This window comes from Prionailurus viverrinus, chromosome C1 (genome assembly GCF_022837055.1).
Source record: "Prionailurus viverrinus isolate Anna chromosome C1, UM_Priviv_1.0, whole genome shotgun sequence".
Taxonomy (NCBI): Eukaryota; Metazoa; Chordata; class Mammalia; order Carnivora; family Felidae; genus Prionailurus; species Prionailurus viverrinus.
The window spans coordinates 183,274,384-183,288,305 of record NC_062568.1 but is presented as its reverse complement, the minus strand read 5'-3'; the positions used below and the strand labels follow the sequence as shown (position 1 = coordinate 183,288,305).

At 40.7% G+C, this 13,922-nt stretch overlaps 1 protein-coding gene across 2 annotated transcripts in view; it reads left to right on the top strand.

Moving 5' to 3' along the window:
- Positions 1-13,494, top strand: part of ZMPSTE24 (zinc metallopeptidase STE24) — a 41,635-nt gene extending 28,141 nt beyond the window's left edge. For both annotated transcript variants that reach the window (XM_047872544.1, XM_047872543.1), the window contains 3 exons: positions 4,625-4,729; positions 7,634-7,777; positions 11,760-13,494. In XM_047872544.1, coding sequence (XP_047728500.1) covers positions 4,625-4,729; positions 7,634-7,777; positions 11,760-11,984 — 474 coding nt within the window. In that variant the 3' untranslated portion in view covers positions 11,985-13,494. The remainder of the gene's footprint in view (positions 1-4,624; positions 4,730-7,633; positions 7,778-11,759) is intronic.
- Positions 13,495-13,922: the final 428 nt, after the last annotated feature.

Here is a 13,922-nt window from a genome sequence, read left to right as displayed (position 1 = left end):
TACTTGGAATTGTTTCTGCCATATTACTTTATGCCTTTTTCTTCTGTCCTTCCCGTATCCCCACCCCACCCCTGAACATACACATGTACATCTTCATGCCTTTTTTTTAAACAACTGACTGAGGGTTTTAAAAAATTCTATTTGAGTTGTAATTCAGGTTGGAAGGTTCTTGTATGATTGTGCTTTTAGTGACTGCTGTTAAAAATTAGGATTGCCCAGGGGCGCCTGGGTGGCTCAGTCGGTTAAGCGTCTGACTTCAGCTCGGGTCATGATCTCACAGTCTGAGTTCGAGCCCCGCGTTGGGCTCTGTGCTGACAACTCAGAGCCTGGAGCCTGCTTCAGATTCTGTGTCTCCCTCTCTTTCTGCCCCTGCCCCGCTCACACTCTGTCTCTCTGTCTCTCACAAATAAATAAACATTAAAAAAAAATTAGGATTGCCCATATAACTTAAAATCTTAAAATATATAGTATCTTCACTGCTTCCTGAACAATCCAGGGACCATATACCCTTTGATCCAATTCCTCCTTTCATCTTGTGTTTTATTTTTATTTTATTTTATTTTTATCCCCCAAATTAGCATTATAATTATTATTTCATACAGTCATTTTTTAGATTTACTCATATGCTTACCTGTTTCTTTGCTTACCATTCCTTATTCATCTTATACCTTCCTTTCACAAATAACTTTCCTTTTTCCAGAAGTATATGTCTTAGCAACTTCTTAAGAAATTTTTGGATTTTGTTTTTATTTCATTCTCATGCTTAGATGTCAATTTAAGACTATCTTTTTTTTTTTTTCTTTTTTGAGAGAAACAGAGAAAACATAAGCAGGGGAGGGGCAGAGAGAGAGGGAGAGAGAGAGAATCCTAAGCAACCCATGAGATCATGACCGCAGCCAAAATCAAGAGTTGGATGCTCAACCCACTGAGCCAGCCAGGCGACCCAGGACTGACTGTCTCATTGAGCTATTTATATTAGCACTTTAAAGATGCCATTCCATTGTGTTGTGGCTTTTGTTCCTGTTGAAAAAGTCTACTCTGAGCTTTTGTCATTTCTTTATAGTTCTCTTCGGTGGTTCTTAAGATTTCTCTTTGATTTTCATGTTCTGCAGGTATGGATTTCTTTATCTCAGTCCTACTTGGGATATATTGTGATTCCTAAATCTAACAACTTAGATCTTTCCTGAAGTTTTGAAAATTCTTGGCCAGTTGTATCTGTGAGTGTTGCTTCTCTCCCATTCTCTCCAGTCTGCCTTTCTGGAATTCCAGTTAGATGAATGTCACACTATCTCATTCTGTCTTCCACAAGTGGTAAACACTATTTCATATTTTCCCTCTCTTTATTCTTTTCTCTAGGGATATTTAATCTATTTATTCTTTAGCCAGCCTGTTGTGTTTCAGTTTTAAAGCTCTGTTTGTTTCTTTTTCAAACCAGTTTGGTTGCTTCTGGAATTCTCTAGTTCCTTCCTCAGTGTTTTTAGATCTCTTTGTGTAAAGCATGCTCTTTTTTTTGTTTTTTGTTTTTTTTGTAGCTAATAGTTCCATTATCTGAAGTCTTATGGAGCTAATGGTGCTCTTTATTGTTTCTGCTAACTTACTCATTGTTCCATTGTCTTCTGAAGTCTTTGGTAATTTTTATTGTGACCTCATAATGCATCACTGATTTTAATCTTTAGGAGTCCTGAGGGGTCTGGGTTTAGGGTACAATCCTCAATAGAGGATTTGCATTTGCTTGGGTCATCTGTCCCCAGTGCCACCAAACCAGAAGTATTTTAATCGGTCAGCTTGGGATTTTTCTGGACCATATTATACAGATAATGATTTTGAATTTTAGTAAGAAATATTTTTTTTTCACTTCAGGTGAGACTTGACAAATTTGGTTTATTTTGCCACTGTAGTTTTTCCTAGCTCACTCTTTGACTCAGAGTATAGCCCTTCATGGATTTGTGCGAGAGATCTCAATTTCACCTGCTCACCTTTGGCTTTTCCTTTTTTTTCTGACGTACTAAATAAACTATATATCTAAAAGGATATTTGTAACTTAGTATTTTTAGATGTCTGAGGGTTTTTCAGACTATCTAGTTAGTAACATGGGCAGACTCAGGTGTCTAGGGGGGTGTGTGTGTGTGTGTGTTCGTGAGTGAATATGTGTGTGTACATGTGTGAGTGTGTATAAGATTAAATTGTTCATTGTGTGTTGGCACTGTTTACATTGAATCTGGGAAGTTTATGAACAGAATTTTATTTGGCTTAGTAAACATTATATATCATCATCCATATGACCACCTGCCATTTATGTTTAATTTTGTAATATTGTAATAATACGCAAATGATTACATATGTGTCAACTAAAGTTATTTATCTTATTTGATTGATGAATATTGAATACTTTTACATTCATAGTTTGTAAAAGTTGAAAGTACAGGTCTCTGGCATCAGACCACTTGGCTTCAAATTCTAGACTTTGGCTTTGTGGTTAGAGGAAAATTAGTTAACTTCTCTGTGCCTAAATTTTCTCATCTATAAAGTGGTATGGTAAGAATACTTTTGTCATGGTGATTTTGATGTATAAATGAGATTAAGTATTTAGCACAGAGGGCCTATGTATGTAGTCACTGTTTAATAAATGTTAGCAATTTTTGTAGTTATTTTTTTTTAATCTTTCCCAGCCCGGTCTTCATATGTGTTGAAGGGAAAAAAATTCAAATATTTTCCTTATATAATTTCTATGTCATCCATACTGCTTTTTTTTTCAGGTTCTAGTGTTCTGTCTTAACAGCTTCCTTCATATATCTGGTAATTCTTGGTTGTCTACTCCTTAGTAAGAGAATGGGGGCTAAAAACTTGATTGGAATCTCTGAGCCTGTAGCTAAGGCTTGTCCACTTTGAGCTTCACTGTAGGGTGACCTGGGTGGGCTTCTTGCTGGAGAACACCTGGGTGTTAGTATCCTCAGGTGTTTCCTGGTAGAGTGGTCAGAGTTCCCAGGGAGTACTCATCTGATCCTCTGCCTGGGGGGTAGTGTTCTGGGAGCCCAGTGTGGGGAGAGGGCTTGGTGGGGGGAGAGTCCTCAGTGTTCAGCATACCCTTACAATAGCTAACCTAACACAGACGCATAGTCTGTGTACGCAGACCATGCTCGTGTGCCCTGGCCCTTCACTAGGCCCACTTGCTAGTTGAAAGGTCCTCTTCTTTTACCCAGAGAGAATGAATGTTTAGGCTCCTTCCAGGGACAGGGGCAGTTGCTTTTTTGTGTAGAGTTGGAGAAGGAATCTATAGCTTTAACCACTGCTGAAACCACTCTCGCTCAATTCTTATTTTAGCTGCCTTCCCCCTTCCCCCAGTTCCAGAAGTACCTAGTGCTGTTAGTTCCCAAGCCCTGTGAAGACTGTGTGGGATAAATCAGGCTGCTTCTGCTTGCTGCACTGCTGGCTTGTGAGTCAGCTTTCTTTAGTCTGCTAAGTCCATATCACTTGTCCATCTGCTTTCCTGCTTCCAAAATGTTGCTGTTGTCACCTCTCCTGTTTTCCCCTTCCTTGCGGGTTTAATATCTTAAAAATCTCTTGGTCCTAGTTTTATGGGGGATTTTGTTCTTTCTGCTACCTTGACTTGGAAGTTTTGATTTTTTAAATGGCAATTCATGGTGTATTTGTGATCATAAGTGATATGTGCTTATTTGTGGATAATTTGGAAAATAGGAAAGATATAAGCTAGTTACACATCACTATAATTTCTATCACATAGAAAAAACTACTGTTGACATTTGATGTACATCATTTGTTTCTGTGTTGTTCATTTTTATGTGCACATTCACATTTTTTCATCATTGGGATCACTATTTTTAGCTTTGTATCATGCTTTCTTCACCTAGTAAACTGTTTTCCCATGTCAGAACATAATTTTTGAAACATTTCTAATGGGTTTATAATATAGCTGTCATATAAATTTGTCATGATTTATTTAAATGTTGTCCTACTGATAAAGATTTATATTTTTTGTTTTGTTTTGTTTTTTTAATTTTTTTTAATGTTTATTTACATTTTTGAGAGAGACAGAGCACGAGTGGGGGAAGGGAAGAGAGAGAGGGAGACACAGAATCGGAAACAGGCTCCAGGCTCTGAGCCATCAGCCCAGAGCCCGACGCGGGGCTCGAACTCCCAGACCGCGAGATCGTGACCTGGCTGAAGTCGGACGCTTAACCGACTGCGCCACCCAGGCGCCCCTGTTTTGTTTTTTTTTAAATATATGAAATTTATTGTCAAAATGGTTTCCATACAACACCCAATGCTCATCCCAAAAGGTGCCCTCCTCAATACCCATCTCCCACCCTCAAGATTTATATTTTTAACATTTGTTTTTGTTTTTGTTTTCAAATCCAAGTTAGACTATAAGTTTCATGAAGTCAGGGAATGTCTATCTTGTTCATGATTCTCTCTCCAGTGGTTGACCCAATGTCTACCACGGAGTGATTCAGAGAATGTTTTGTTAAATGAATGAACAGTTTTGCACAAAAGTCTGATTGTTTTTTTTTTAAGTTAGAATCTAAGAAGGGCTCTTACTGGGTTAAAAGGTATAAACTTTGTCAAGGTTGTTAATAATTTATTTGCAACGTGTTCTTTGATTTAGAATAAGAAACAAGGATGTAAAAATGAGGAAGTGCTTGCTGTACTGGGCCATGAACTGGGACACTGGAAGTTGGGACACACAGTCAAAAATATCATTATCAGCCAGGTAAGTTGGGAGTGACAGTTCCCTTTTTATGGCAAGGTAGTCAGAGGAGAAGTATGGCAGGCTGGAGAGGTGGTCTAGTAGAGAGGTTAAGAAGGACTCTGTAGCCAGGATACCTGGCTTCAAATCACGGCTCCTTGACTTCATCCCTGTGCCCTCAGGCAAGTTCCTTAACCTCTCTCTGCCTCCATCCCTTATTGAATGATAATACTTCCTAGGATTGATGTAAGAATTCACTGAGTTAACACATGTAAAGACTGTGGAGTAGTACGTGGAATGTGGTTAGGACTGTGTCAGTGTTGATCGTTACCACCACCATCACTGCCTGCAGAGTCACTCAGCTATGAAGATCAAGAAGCGTGAGGCTTGATAAGCTGGATTTTTTGGTAAACTTTTTTCTCCTTTAAAAGTCATTATACATCTATTGAAAAGAAGTTGGAAAAATGTAGTAAAGATAAAGAAGAAAATAACTATTCCTATAACATTCCTCCTCTGGGACCTAAATCACCTCTCTAAACCAACTGTTACCATAGTTGTCAGGCTCCAGGTGAAATAGCACTATACTTTGTTGACTGGTTTGGAGCAGGTGTGGCCTTCACTGAGTCTAAAGTAGGTCTTTGTACCTTTCTAAAGGGCCGCTGGTTCTGGAGGACGGTGTGTGTGAGGATTTGTAAGCCCCCATGGGCCCTTCCTGTTGCCTTGCATCTTTCAGCAGAAAATGAGTTCCTTGGCTTGAGGCTAATTGTATGGATACATGGCAGTAGATAAGAAGATAAGTCTAAATCCAAGTTCAGAGTATTCAGTCTAAAGAGGAAAGTCTCAGCCGCCTTCATGAAGAAAGGGGTCCAATGGAATTAGGCTACCCTAAGGTGGTCGGCTGGTCCCTGAGGTGTCGTACCTGATGTGGGTGGGGTTGACTGCCCCTTCTAATAGATTGGGCACTCATCAAAAGCCAGTGGGGGGAATGTCTGGGTTGTTGACCAATGCACTGACTCCATTTCTGGCACCTTGACCACTTTTTTCAAGAGTCCCTTGACCAAGTCCTAGAGTGTCTAGGGAAAGAGGCTGACTGACATCCACAGAGCAGGTATCTTCTCCACCTTATCGACAGCCTCCTTTACCATGGACTCGTTTGGTGAACATTCACATTGGGCCAATATATCATCGTACTCTGGGCTAATTTTGGAAGTTTTTCCACATACCTCTTTTCCAGATCTTCTTGTTAGCCATCCTTGAGTTTGTTCCGAGGCCCTGATCATCCAGCCAAACCAATATTTACCCACTGCCAATGGTTTTATCCTCAGCTCAGGCCTTCTCTTCTTCCAGACTGAGTGGGCAATGAGGTACACTACTAAAGTTTCCTTCACTGAGAGTATTTCCTTCACCACTGTTTGCCAGGAACAGCCCTGAGTGGTTCTGTAATGCCATAGCAGTTCATTTCAGCTGGTGCCAGCAAATTGTATTAAGTTATTTGTAAAATGGTCTCGGACTTTTCCTCCTCAATCAAATGATTATAGGGAGCTCCCCATGAATAGGGTTGGTTGAAGGATGGCAGAGGGTCAGGAGTTGGCATACTAGGTGTATGAGCTACCTGCTCTTTTAACTTCTGCCTTCATGACATCCTTCATTCCCGCTCGCATATATGCCACTTAGGCGTGATGTTGGGGTGCTTCAGGACATTCCAGTTTCCTGGCTAGGTGAGCCAGCATAGCATCCAGTGTAGGAGAGGCAGCTCGGTTTGCAGGGTCCTGCCGTCCCAGTCAGGAATCAGTCTCTAGTAGGGCACAGTAGCAAACCCAGAGTTGTTTTTCAGAAAGACAGTAGTTACTTGACAAAAATGATATGCATAGCTCATAATTCTAGGACCTTCATAATTCTAGGAGCTTGTCATGTGGATCCACGGGGTTACAAGGGCTGACTGGCGAGCTGCTTGCACTTCATCCTGGGGCTGGCGAACCTTATGCTGAGCCCCACTCTAGGCTGGTAGTGTTTGAGTTCTCTGGCAAATGGTTTGGAGCAGCACCCTCAAATATGGTACCTATGGTCTCCCAAGATCCTGACCTGCCGAGGGAAAGAATGGTATTTGTTCTCTACCTTACTCCAGTACCCCTTTACTCACATTTTGGTACAGACTTTGACTCTTTTTCTCTCATTTATTGTTAAAGACACACCATTTTTCTCTTGGACCTAACTGCTCAGTACAGCTCCAGTGGTCCTAAAAAGTATTCAAGGGAAGCTTGTTTCTTGGAGCTTCCACATTAAAGTCAGGTGGAAGGCCTTGTATCTGATTATGATTTAATGCAAACAAAGCCAGAATCCATTCTAGCCGTTTAACTTTTTACAGAAAGAAAATATCTCATTGCTGTTGGCCACTTTATTATTATCATTATTTTTTTTAATGTTTTTATTTATTTTTTTGAGAGAGAGAGAGAGAGAGAGAGAGAGAGAGGGAGGGTGAGACTGAGCGCGAGCAGGGGAGGGGCAGGGAGAGAGGGAGACACTGAATCCGAAGCAGGCTCCAGGCTCCGAGCTGTCAGCACAGAGCCTGATGTGGGGCTCAAACCGTGAACCACGAGATCATGACCTGAGCTGAAGTCGGAAGCCCAACCGACTGAGCCACCCAGGCGCCCCTGCTGTTGGCCACTTCAAACCCTCAGTTATTAGAGCCTCCATTTAAGCCTGTCCTTCTAAAAAACTCTACAGCTTATACATTTGGGGAAATTTTATTTTTCTTTCTAGAATAAAACTATAAAATTACCTAAATAACTTGTTCCTCTGATTACACTAACACTATTGTTAAAATCGCGCCATGATGTCTGATTCTAGTTTTTTTTGGTACTTCTGATTCCACAGTGAAATAAATTACCTTAGTAATAACTTAGAGAGATTTTGTATCTTTCTTTCCAGATGAATTCCTTCCTGTGTTTCTTCTTGTTTGCTGTATTAATTGGTCGAAAGGAGCTTTTTTCTGCATTTGGTTTCTATAACAGCCAACCCACTCTAATTGGATTATTGATCATCTTCCAATTTATTTTTTCACCTTACAATGAGGTAATGTATAATCTTTATAATTATCTTACATATGCCCTTGTATTTCAAATCTAGAACCTTTAGGAAAAGAAATAAAATAAACAAAACTGTAGTTTTAACAAGTAGATGAAACAAAACCTTTTAGTCCCTTGATTTACTGGCCAGTAGAAGAAAGTAGCAGAAAAACCCAAGCCCAAATGAACAAATGCTTGCGTGCTGTTAATGGGGGAATAGTGGAGGACTACTAGACTTTGGTGGTGAAAACTTAGATCCTAACGTACCTCAAAGGCATGGTAGGTGGAGATTAACTAGGAGAATGCTAAGTCCTAGATGACGTATTCACCAGTGTTTGGCTGAAAATCTTCTGTGTGTGAGGGGACGAAACAGTGATAGTTGAGTGCCTGTATGGCTGGATAAGGGAGGCAGTGTGACAGTGTTCCCCTGATCGCATCCTCCACCCATCCCCTTCAGAATGGCCTTAGGGTCCCACCACAGGCCCTCTAAGTCAGAACTGGGCGGGGTGTTATGGTAAGTGAGGCTTAAGAATCACTGCTCGGTTGCCCAGTAGGGAGACTGCATACAGGTGATACGGCATGGATTGAGACTGTATATTAACAAATCTGATGATGGCAACATGTCATGATATTTGATAAATTAAGCCAGGAAATAATATTGGGGATTTTGAGTGATCTCCATTGACAAAAATTCTCTTTGAGACAGGTTGTAGAGTTAAGATTTTTAGATAAACTAAATGAATCCTATTTCTCCATTAAAAAGGGGGAGGAAGTTTGGAAGAGAAGTAGGAATAGATCATATTTGCATAGCATTGTCCACATAAACTAACAAAGTTTTCCAGAACACTGAGATTTATTACTTTTAAATTCTTTTTTATTTTAACTGAGAATATTTATAAAATGCCTTATGCAGTTTGTTACTGCTTAAAGAGGTTAAAGAAGACTTTTTTTTTTTTTTTTTTAAGATTTTAAGTAATCTCCATACCCAGTGTGGGGCTTGAACTAACAACTCTGAGATCAAGAGTCCCATGCTCCACTGACTGAGCCAGCCAGGCACCTCTAGAGAACTTCACAGTTCAGGAGTGCCTTAAGGACACTGAGCTATGTATACTGAGTGACTCCCGCTGCTCTGCTTTTGAAGCAGTTGTGCTATTTATTTAACAAATTTTTTTGTTTCTTCCCTCACTGTCAGGCTGATGATCCTGTCAGTGTGACTTTATTGTATGTCATTATCCCTTTCTAGTTGGTATCCTTAACATACCCTAGACGAGAAAATCAGATCATCAAACTCATTGGGTCATGGTTACTAGATTGACTGTTTCGAAGGGTCCTATTCTAAGTACAGGCATGCACTGTGTTAGTGGTTATTCTTTGCCGCAGCTAATTTGACTGCTCAGAGATTTTTGTTTTGCTTGTTTGCTCTCTTATATTGAGTGGTTGAGTTCACTTCAAAAACCACCCAAATAAATGTGGGGTATTAGAGTAATTTGAAACGTGATTAATCCGCAGAGATATTAGCAACTGTTTAAAAAATCTTGAAGAGGGGCGCCTGGGTGGCGCAGTCGGTTAGGCGTCCGACTTCAGCCAGGTCACGATCTCGCGGTCCGGGAGTTCGAGCCCCGCGTCGGGCTCTGGGCTGATGGCTCAGAGCCTGGAGCCTGTTTCCGATTCTGTGTCTCCCTCTCTCTCTGCCCCTCCCCCGTTCATGCTCTGTCTCTCTCTGTCCCAAAAATAAATAAACGTTGAAAAAAAAAATTAAAAAAAAATAAAAAAAATAAAAAATCTTGAAGAGCCCACGAGATTTGTTTCAAAAGAACTAGATATTTAAACAAAAAGACTTATGTTTAATTGTCAGCGTTTAAGAGGGCATGATAGGATGGAGCGCCTGCCTGGGTGGCTTAGTCGTTAAGCGTCTGACTTTGGCTCAGGTCATGATCTCACAGTTTGTGGGTTCAAGCCCCACATCGGGCTTGGTGCTGACAGCTCACAGCCTGGAGCCTGCTTCAGATTCTGTGTCTCCCTCTCTCTCTCTGCCCCTCCCCCTCCCCCACTTGTGCTCTGTCTCTTTCTCTCAAAGATAAATAAACATTAAAAAAAATTTTTAATAAAATTTAAAAAGAGGGCATGATAAGAAAGAGCTATTTTCCTGGGAAAGATGGGGAAATTGCCCTTAATATTAAGAAAAGTTTGGCAGTGTATGGCAGAGCCAGCAGGTGCAGGTTAGTAAAGAATGCTTTGCTTGGGACACTTACAATCAGGAGAAAAATTGATCCATCGATAGCTCTACGAGGACCACTTAATGATTCTGTCCCAAAAAGTCTATTCAAGATTTGGAGAGAAATTTCAGGCAGAATTCAGATATTAGCTTTGAATATGTCTAAGAAGGGATTAGGAACTCCCAGACTTCATTTTGAAACTCTCTATTTGCTAATAGCAGTGAGAGGTACAAATGAGAGACTTTTTTAAACTTATTTTTTGTCGTAATGCTGAAGTATTTTAAGGTAAGAACTAGAACTCATGTCATTCAACCTGAAGTACTCCAGTATACAAATAAATTATTTTTCCCTCAGAAATGTGTATTTTCTTTTTTTTTTTTAATTTTTTTTTCAATGTTTATTTATTTTTGGGACAGAGAGAGACAGAGCATGAACAGGCGAGGGGCAGAGAGAGAGGGAGACACAGAAACGGAAACAGGCTCCAGGCTCTGAGCCATCAGCCCAGAGCCTGACTCAGGGCTCGAACTCACGGACCGCGAGATCGTGACCTGGCTGAAGTTGGACGCTTAACCGACTGCGCCACCCAGGCACCCCAGAAATGTGTATTTTCAAATGAAGTTTGTCCCCTTTGTAATGGTCCATTCAGAGACTGGATATTTATTCTGGCAATGTTGTCATAGCTCAGAACATTTTAGAAAATTCTGTTTTGAGGTTGTAGACTATAGCCTCTTATATGGAATTAGTGAGCAAGAATTTTTTTTAAGTTTTTTAAAATGTTTATTTACTTTTGAGAGAGAGAGAGAGAGAGAGACAGAGCATGAGTGGAGGAGGGGCAGAGAGAGGAGACATAGAATCTGAAGCAGGCTCCAGGCTCTGAGCTGTCAGCACAGAGCCGGACGTGGGGCTCGAACTCACAAACTGTGAGATCATGACCTGAGCTGAAGTTGGACACTTTAACCGACTGAGCCACCCAGGTGCCTCCCAAGAATGAATACACACACACACACACACACACACACACACACACACACACACACTTATTTATTTATTTTAACGTTTATTTATTTTTGCGAGAGACAGAGACAGAATGCGAGTGGGTTGGGGCAGAGAGAGAGGGAGGCACAGAATCCAAAGCCGGCTCCAGGCTCCAAGCTGTCAGCACAAAGCCCGACGCGGGGCTCAAACTCACGAGCTGTGAGATCACGACCTGAGCCAAAGTTGGACGCTCAACTGACTGAGCCACCCAGGCGCTCCAAGAATATATTTTAATAGAGAAAGAAAGAGCCTGAATAGAAATCAGCACGACTTAACTCTGACCCGGAGGAAGGTGGTGTGTGTGGGCTATGGAGGTACCAAGAATCTCAGCGTCACAACCTTCTAGCTGTGTGACTTCCACCAAGTTATTTCACCTCTCTGAACATGACCTTCCTCATCTGTGAAACAACAGTAAGACTAATGACCATGTAGGATTGTTGGGGAATACATAAAGTGCCTACAGCAGTGGCTGGCACCTGGCAGATGCTTAAAAATTAGTATTTTTTTGGTAAGAAGAACATTGATTTGGGTAAATATCTGTTTCTGGTCTGTTTGCTTGGGGGAAAAGTCTCAATTTATAACAATTCCCCACCTTAGTTCCCTAAATACTAGTGATCTTCCTTTGGACCTGTTGTTTCTCTTATCCTGAGCTGGACTTTGCCTGCACGCCTTGCTCATGCGCCCGCCAGTGGCCGCAGAGGCGGGCAGTGGTCAAACCCCTTCTGTTTACTTTTTCAGGTTCTTTCTTTCTGCCTAACAGTCCTAAGCCGCAGATTTGAGTTTCAAGCCGATGCGTTTGCCAAGAAACTTGGAAAAGCTAAAGACTTATATTCTGCTTTAATCAAACTAAACAAAGATAACTTGGGATTCCCTGTTTCGGACTGGCTGTTTTCAATGTGGCATTATTCTCACCCTCCACTACTGGAGAGGCTTCAAGCTTTGGAAAGTTCAAAACAAGACTGAGGTGCCCAGGGTCTGCGACTGAAGACATTTCTGATTATTTCTGTCCTGGCAGCATGTTCCAGCTCTTGATGTTTTTAACCCTTTTTTTTTTTTTTTTTTAAGAAAAATTATTAAGTACAGAAAAACCCAGATTTAAATACATTTAATATCTCATTTCAAAAATGATTTTAATAATCCATTTCTTAAAACACTGGATGAAATTTTGAGGCTTAATGTTTTTAAAAGCATGGTTTTATTTCTAGCATCTAATTTTACCATCAACTTTTAAAATTATTTGAGAAAATACAGAACTTGTTTTATTTACACACTTATATGGAACCTGCATATAAGGTGTTTGGGGGCCTGTGTTTAAAAGAGGAACACCACCCAGAGTTTTGTCTGTGAGGGAGTGAGACAGTGGTCCCAAATCACTGTGCTCGGACCTGAGTTGAGATTTGTTTTTACTTCCATGTTCTTGTGATCTAACCTGGTGAATCAGTGTTTTACATAAGGAAGAAAGGTAATAATTGGTAAGGCTGATGTGATTTAAATGAAACCAATTAGAAATATGTTCTGTTCTACCAAATGTCTCTGTTCCCTCTCTTGCATCACACCGATCAGGAGCTTCTAAATAGTGCTTTGAAATTAGAAATTATGTTTAGAAGGTTTTAAATCACTGGGTTTTGTTTTTGTTTTTAGGAAAATCTCCGTCTTTATCTTTCTTTCTACCTGGTGGATATGATCTCATTACGGCGTAAACTAGTATTTTTCAGAACATTTCAGCTTTTTCCTCATTTATACTCTGATTCAATAAACAGTACATCCTTTCACTTAGCAGCAATCGCCATATTGAAAAGGTTTTGCTATTTTTAAAGTGGCAGAATGTGGAAAGAAGAACAAAAGGACATTTTAAGAGACATAGGGTGAAATACTGATGGTTCTCTTACAGTATTTCAGGAAAAAAATATAGTTTTATATCTCTTTCAAGAACAGAAGAGTTTCAGTTTTTATTTTTGTAATTTTTATCGGGAAGTCGTAAGTACTAATCAGGCCTGATTCCATTTTTGAAAATTACAGTTCTTGATGTGCAGCTAATTTTTATTTTCAAAACAAATGTCACGAAAGATTACTTTTCCAGTTTTCAAAGCTGTGTGTTTGACTGCTTCGAATCTCTGTCCATTTTCTGAATGAGAGCTTACTTTGTGCCTGGAGCTCGCACCCTCTGGTAATGTTTCCTTTCTGGGCATTCATCCCAAAGCGGATCAGCTGTGCACCTTTGGTATCTGGCCAGAAAGTCTTTTACTCAGCTGATATTTGGGTACTGCCTTTACATGGAAATATAATAAAAATAAAGCTAGTTTAGTACTGCATTATTTATTTTCCTAAGGCTAAAGAGGAGCAGTCTGATGATTTTATCCAGCACCCTTTATCTGTGAATTCACGCTGTGATAACTGCCTTTCCTTCCTTCTGTGCCTTTGAATACAAATTTCAGTTCTGCACAAGTGAAACATTAAAAATTGCCAATGCGGATTCATGGACTTTGTCCTTAATTTGACAAAATTGTGTGTCATTTGTTACCTAGACGTATGTTTGTTATCCCAGAGGGACCGAGGGCTGGTCGTGACGAGTGGGAAGAAGCGGCCCTACTGCTGTGCGACGCCACTGCCACCCTGTGCCTGATGCGCACAGCCGTCTCTGTGCCTTCCTCCTGCTCCCCTCCGGAGGGCCACCGCTTCTTGAGGTTTCCTCAGAAGCTTCCTTCGGAACCACTGCTCCACTTCCATCAGCTCAGGTTGTCTTAGGTCTGTCTGGTCTGCTCCAGCTGCCTCTTTGGGCTCCCTTACCTGTGACAGCAATAGCTAGCTTTTTGATATGTGATTGTTTGACCTAGTCACCTCCAGTTTATGGATGGCAGAGGCATAGGGATGGCTGGCTAGTACTGATGGGTTCCCTGGATT